Raw genomic sequence first — 7,491 nt, 5'->3', positions numbered from 1 at the left:
ACTTTCTGAAAACAATATAAATGGAGTGTATTTTGCAAAAATAAAAACAAACAAATATTCCGAAAATAATTTTAAAATATCTTCGTAGATTTCTCTCTTTTTCTTCACTTGCACGAAAGACGGTTTCTTTGTTGATGTATTCTTGTATGATTTCTTAACACTGGCTTTAATGTTAACAACAAAAGTCGAACACATCCTTCGACTCTTCTTGTGTTTTCCCGGAAAGAATTCTTCATTTTGTACACAGAAATGCTCTTGATTATTTAATGAACCTGAAAGTCATAAAAAGTGCCAAATAAAATCGGATACGAGAATGACGTCATACATTATTTTCTAAGTCAAATTTAAATATATCAAAATTAATGTAATCATAGAAATTCTTTTTTGGCCATAATATACCACTGGGTTTTACACCCAGCCGGTAGAATGGCAAGTAGCTTTATCTGCGATTTTTACAAAGAAAAAAGTCAGGTATAAATGTATTTTACGAAGAATAGTTATATAAAGTGTCTATCGGTTTTCCTATTTTACAGCTTTCATTTAAGAACTAAAAGTTATAAAAACCCAACCGTATTTTGAATGTTTTTTTTAATTTCGGAACAAAGTAGAAATTTACTTACTAATTTTATAAACTTCAGTCAAGAAAGACACGTAAAATACTAACCATACTTGTTACCACAAACACTAAGGAATTCGATACATCACCAAATGTTTCCCGAGAAATCTCTTCTTCTGATTTGTAAAAAAAATCTTCCTTTTCTCTTTCTAGTGAAATCGTCAACGAGGTTTGTTCCTTCCATCAAGATTGTAAATAATGTTAAATTTTAAAAAAATCTACGCCCGAACTATTAATTATCGAAATAAAATGGCGACGGTTTATATTCGAAGAAACGACTCACTTACCTGTGTGGACGAGAATTCCTTAAGCTTCCATTCGTTTCGTCGTGCGGCTGAAAGGACAATACAATCTACACCCACTGTCTTTACAGATGCAAAAAATTGTGGGCTATCAACACAGTAAAATAAAACTTCTGTCGACTTTTTCTGTAACCAAAACAGAACGGAATTACGTCACTAGTATTGAGCGAAGTGTAGTCCACTATACATATTCATTGCCGCTTCCTTTTCTGTAGTGAAGTAGTACGAACCGATCCCAAGACGATGGAGAAAAACGGACACCAAATGGCACGTTTCCTTTGATTTCTTCCTAAAAGATTTAGCTCATCAGAAAACAATTTTAAATCTATCCTGTATTTAGGATAAAACGTACTTTAGCATTTCTCTAATCCAAGTTACACTTACCGGACTTCGACATTGCCTAACCGTCAATTTTCAAAATAGAGTGGTGCCATCTAATATTTAAAATTCAAAAATTTCTAATTTCTTTATTTTTTTCAAAAGTTGTGGGTCTAAAATTCAAAAATAATCTTTCATTGAAATAATGTTAAAAATCAGTTTTGTCGAAACCATTATAAATAATTACTTTGAACCCAAAAGTCACAAACAGTGGTAAAATGTAAATTAAGTTAGCAGAAAATCCACGTTTAAATCTGTTTTCCATTTCTGAAATTTATTAATTATGAATTGTTTGATTTCTCAAACGGAAAGTGCGATATCTTCGACATTCGAGAAATTGCATTCGGTTTAAGATTATTTAATACCCGGATGTGCGGTAATGTGATCGGTGTTTATAATAATTCTATCGTTTTTTAAATGAAAGAACTTACCTGCAGACGTAACACTTGAAATTTATCAAGTCGGGTACAGAAAAACCTTCCATTAAACCGTCTAAACAAAAGTGTTATCCCGATTGGACTCGTTTTAATACGCAAAATTTACACATTGGGGAGCACGGAAGAATTTGCATTCTCGTGATTTGGATCTCCTCAGTAATGAATTGGAAGAAGAATTACAGAAACTTATAAAACTGCTAGATTGGTAGCCACACAAAATTACCACAACATCCCGTACGACGACGCTCCGTGTACCATTACCGAAAAAATGGAGAGTGTTTGGACAACACCCGCCATCCCGAGATCCCATTCGAGAATGCCACTTAATTGAAGCCGAGGCAAAATGCTGGGAATTTAAAACCAAATAAGAGTAGAATAATATAAATATTTACCAGTGTATCCTTAAATAAATGTGAACGTGGCAAAGTGCGGGTGCGAAACATCCGGAGGAGGTCTGACAGGTATTGCTAATTTTTATCCAGATCGACCCGCCCGATTTAGAAATGCAGACGGATGGATGGAATAATTTGTAATTAAGAAATTATATAAATGCAGAACATATTCAAATGCAGATTGTTCTTCTCGGTCAATTTATATTTCATCTTCGCCCATACCTTTGATTGTTTACGGCTTTTGAGTTCAAAATCATTTATTTATAACACTTTCAAAAGTATTTACTATATTTAATTAATTAATTAATAATATTGCAATGACAGATCTTTTTATTAGTTTTACTTTTATAAATTTCGTCAAATAAAAATCTATATCTTTTTGAAATTTGAATATTACATAGCAACACTTATTCTAATTTTTAAATTGACGATTGTTGCATCGAAGTGTAACGAGTGCAGAGTAGAAGTACAGAAACGGCAAAGTATGTTTTCATCGCAACTATTCAATACATTTAAAGTTGTTTTCTGGAAAGCAAAATTTTTCAGGGAAGAAACGAGAGGAAACGTGTTGATCCACACTTCGATGGAATGGAAGAATGGAAGAGAAAATGGACGATGAATAAGTATAGTACTTAACTCTTAGCTCGTTACTAGTGGCGTACTTCCGTTCTCCTTTGGTTACAGAGAAAAGTCGATATGGAAGGTTGTACTTTTCTGTCCGTTGGAGCCCACAATCTATCGCCGATGATCAGCGCAAGGCAGGGCCGGATCATCGCATAGAGAAATGAGACAAATGTCTAGGGCCCGGTTTTTAGAAGGGCCCGGTCAAACTGTCTATTTTGAAAAGATTTGTAAATAAGATAGATTACACTTCTGTTGGACAACTGTATAATACTGATAAAACTGGTAAAATATTATATTATTTAAATATTAACCAAAAAGGTTTAAACAAGTAAAACGGCAAAACCGTATTTGGGACACGACTATGCCTCGGGGACACTACTAAGCGAAATCACTTTGACGCTCAAAGCGGATCTCTTTTCATTCTCCAATCTTCTTTGGTATCGCTGCTTTTGGGCGCGATCGTTCAAACTTCGCCAGCCACGACCACGAGGTCGTCCACCATGCATTTTCGATGAAATTAACCTATCCAATTTCGAAATTTCTCTGCGTTGCGTGTCGGCCCGGGTTGAATTTTTGTCGATGCCTAACGAAAATTTCTCGTCTTTGAAAAAAATAATCGTGGCTATTGTATCGTCCGAAATTATTTTTTTTTATTTTGCACAAACAACATACAGTTTAACCTGATTATAACTTCAAATTTTTACTAGTCCCACGATTTTACTATACTAGACAATGTTAAAAAACTTACTTGTAACGACATAAAACCCTGCTTTAATGTCATATTTGAAGCACTCCCAAATTTACAAAATTAGATTACAAATTTTATTTAAGAAAGAAAATACTACGTGTTCAGTCCTNTAAAGTTCTTAAAATAAATTGTTCATTCAAATTCATTAAATTTTTATCTTTTTTCAATTTGTTCACATAAAGTCTTTTATGAATAATAGTAAATTAATTATATATTTTGAACCTAAGGCCTAAATATTACGTAAGATATGGAAGGGGGAATCAAAGAAAATATTACGGTTTCTCACACAATAGTGAGTGAGGGTCTAGATTGGCCAAAATCGCCCTTATGTAATTTATGGACGGTTCCTAATATACCTCATATGCAGCCTTAGCAAATAACACATACAAAATATACTATGACACAGCCATAATCGCAGATAAAAGAATTCACTAGCATGCACACTGACTTCACTCTCATCGACAAATGCAGTAAGATCGCTTATAAGATGGACATCTACTGATAATATAAAAATGCTCATTTTGAAATAATCAACCTTCCACTCGTTCAAAAACTAAAACCGCTGTGATGAATAAGGTATTTAATGCACCTGTCGTCCTCCTTTCTACTGGTATCATATCACATACAATACAGAAAAGTCTAGAAACATTACATTTTAATAAAAACAAATTCACGGCACTGTATATTTTCGCCCGATGGAGATTATTTTTAAATAAAATTGAAGACAGTCTGGCCAAAAGGGACCACCATTTATTATTTCTGTGTTCCAGACAATGCACATTCTGGAACACAGAAATAATAAATGGTAATAAAACGCATTCTTGGATGTTTCCATTGTTGGCGCAGTATTGCTGAAAAAAAAACTTTTGATTTTTTTTATTATCTGTTTTTTAGATTTGTGGGTGAATTTGTGATAGCAAGTTTTATAAGAAGTCAAAATGAAATGACAAGCGATAAAATGTTGGATTGAAACGTATTATAGTATTATATTTCAAATACTATAATATAATATAGTAAAAAGGTTAAAAGTAGGAAGTAAACTAATAATTTTGCTGTTGTTATTTTTTGTTCGAGCAATGCCGGGTTCATCAGTTAGTAATATAATATATTATAATATTTATCAATATTCAATAGCCAGTTAATTAAAACTAAAAACAATAATTACGTTTAAAAGTAATAAAATACTATCTGTAAAAGTTCGTCCGATGGATAATTATTTTTAATCGTTTTGATCGCAGTCATCGAGTCGGTGACTAAAACCTTTGATGGCTTATTATTCTAACTGCGGGCACCACCCAACGCCCTTGTTCCTGCTCGTCGTCTACTGCGGCAGCCATAGTAGGTAGAGGCAACCAACGGTGGTGCTTAGCGGGATCTTCATTGATCCCTCAAACTTTAAGAAACAATTTCATTAAAATTCCTTGTAATATTTTTAATGATACATGAAGCAATCAGATTAAAGAACAGAAACAGAGTCAAAACTTAAGATCTATCTGTTGTCAGGGCCGGATTTCAGGCGAATGGAGTGACATGCACCGATCGGACCCCGAGCTTGAAGGGGTTTCGCAGCACATCAAAATTTATATATTATAAATAGTTTCAAATTACAGAATAAATTAAACAGTTTAGCGATCGTGTCGATTGAGAATCAAGAAGCACGCCAGTTAGATTTTGATACTATTTTAAAAGATTTTACACAATAAAAACTTCGAACAAATAAAATATCTCTTTATAGGTTTATATTCAATAAAATTCAAATGTATTCATTCAACATATTGAAAGATTTTTCATGGTAAAATTTATGTAGTTATATTCATATAAATATATAGAAATGCTAAAACATCTATCTATGTATGTTTATATTCAATAAAATTTAGTTGTATTTATACAGGTTTTTTAATGTAGAAATTTGTCTTACCTTATTGCCATGACTTTTAATTTTTATAATTAGATTTTGGATTTTGTTTTAAATGAATATTTAAAATCTATATTTTAATATGTAAATTAACTGTTAATTAATTTTTATATTTAAAGTTTGAGGGGCTCCGCAATAAAATTCAATCCAGTCTAGTACCTATTGCATACGGCCCTGTCTGTAGTGGTTTAATTTAGATTCTGATTTTACGACCTGTTTCTATTAAAAGTAGCGTGGAACAATTGCAAGATAAAGAAACTATTAAACGTAAACAGCTACAACTACATTATTTATTCTAACTTAATTACTGCCACAAGTATAAAAAAAATTATTTTCCAACTTCGGAATCGCCATTACTGAAACAAATGTCAATTAAAATTCATTTAAAATATGTATAAAAATAAAAAGACAGATGTGGCGTAAACTATAGAATGCAATTAAGAAACTATTACAAATGCTTTTATTTAAATACACATTTATTATTTAATATAATCCTATTACTAATAGGAAGAGGACAACTTGTCAAGCTATAATTATACTTCAAACACAATTATAATTATATAATTATAATTTCATTTATTATAATTATATTACAATATAATTATTTCGCATAATTCTAAATATAATTATGCGAAATGATTATGCTTCAAACACAATTGAGAATATCAAAAATTAGTATCATCTTTGTATTGCTGATTCAAAACCTTGGCCATTGTTAAAAATTTTAAACATTTTTACCGTTTATAATTTTCAAAAACGACGTTTACAGTAAAATTCCATTCTTGTAATCTCTTTCGGATCTCCCAATAAAGCGAGTGACACTAATTAATCTTCGTGCAAACACGATTACTTGTCATGCAGAAACATGACAAGTAATCGTGAGAAGTGGTCGTTAGAATACTTATTCTAACAATAAACGAATTCTCCGTAAATAATAGAAATGAATGTTATCGCCCTAAATAAATGACACGTACAGTACGTAAACAAGTAATAATAACCATATTGCTTTCTAATTAATGAAATTTGTATTTATTCTAAAAACCATATGTTTTTCGGTACATAAATCAATTGTTTTATGCACAAAATGAAAGTTACAAAACGAAAAAAATCAAACTTTAGAAATTTGTTGTTTCATGTTCAATAATATCTAAAATACGAGTATTACATGATTTGCAAGGAAAGTGAATAAAATCATTTCCACAAGTCATTATTCGTTACTATTATGATGTTTAATAATATGATACTTTAAAGAAGCTTTAACACGAAATTTTTGTAAGCAATGATTACACGAGAATGGTTTTTCTCCGGTGTGAAGGCGAAGATGTGCTATCAGATTATTTTTTTGCGTAAAACTTTGCTTGCAATGGTCGCAAGAGAAAGGCTTCTCTCCCGTATGAGTTCGGAGATGTCGAATCAGATTTCCTTTCTGTGTAAAACGTTGTTTGCAATGATCACAAATAAAGGATTTCTCTCCGGTGTGAAGACGAAGATGTTCTATCAGATTATTATTTTGCGTAAAACTTCGCTTGCAATGGTCGCAAGAGAAAGGCTTCTCTCCCGTGTGAGTTCGGAGATGTCGAATCAGATTTCCTTTTAGTATAAAACATTGTTTGCAATGATCACAAATAAAGGATTTCTCTCCGGTGTGAGTCTTGACGTGGTCCCGTAGACTGCCGGGATAGTTGAACTGACGATTACAGTATTGGCAAGACAAGAGTCCTTCTCCAGTGTGAATCCTCTGATGATATTTTAAATTATACTTCGAAACGAATTCTTTCTTGCAACTGTCACATTGATACTTCCCATTCTTTCCCTTCTGAATGTTTAAACCTGTAAAATACGACAAATATAAATATTAAAAGCAGTCTAGATCAAAGCTCTCTTCAATTTATTGCCAATCAAATATTTAAATTTAAGCACACTATATTAAAAGTATAGTTAAGTTTTGGATGTAGATACCAGAAAAAGTTTTTTACATAAAATTTAAAGGTTAAACCTACACGAAGGTTACCACCACACCAGAAACAATAACTATTTACAGGAATTACCAAAAAGCATTAACAATATCACAAATTAATA

General features: G+C 31.9%; 2 protein-coding genes across 2 annotated transcripts in view; both read right to left on the bottom strand.

The window, feature by feature from the left end:
- Positions 1 to 1,112, bottom strand: part of LOC111639410 (gastrula zinc finger protein XlCGF57.1-like) — a 29,231-nt gene extending 28,119 nt beyond the window's left edge. Inside the window, exons 1-3 of the mRNA XM_023385295.1 lie at positions 904 to 1,112; positions 621 to 793; positions 3 to 272 (exon numbers count right to left, since the gene is read on the bottom strand). Of these exons, the coding sequence (XP_023241063.1) occupies positions 3 to 195 (193 nt within the window). The 5' untranslated portion in view covers positions 196 to 272; positions 621 to 793; positions 904 to 1,112. The remainder of the gene's footprint in view (positions 1 to 2; positions 273 to 620; positions 794 to 903) is intronic.
- A 5,439-nt stretch (positions 1,113 to 6,551) lies between these two features.
- LOC111639409 (gastrula zinc finger protein XlCGF71.1-like) lies at positions 6,552 to 7,249 on the bottom strand (the record flags this gene model as incomplete). The annotated part of the gene is made up of 1 exon (XM_023385293.1): positions 6,552 to 7,249. A coding segment is annotated over one exon (630 nt), but the record flags the coding sequence as incomplete, so codon positions are not given.
- Between the last annotated feature and the right edge of the window lie 242 nt (positions 7,250 to 7,491).

Source organism: Centruroides sculpturatus, unplaced genomic scaffold (genome assembly GCF_000671375.1).
Source record: "Centruroides sculpturatus isolate CEXI.00-Female unplaced genomic scaffold, Cexi_2.0 scaffold1222, whole genome shotgun sequence".
NCBI lineage: Eukaryota > Metazoa > Arthropoda > Arachnida > Scorpiones > Buthidae > Centruroides > Centruroides sculpturatus.
Note: the sequence above shows the minus strand (reverse complement) of the source record. Positions and strands in the feature narration are given on the sequence as shown.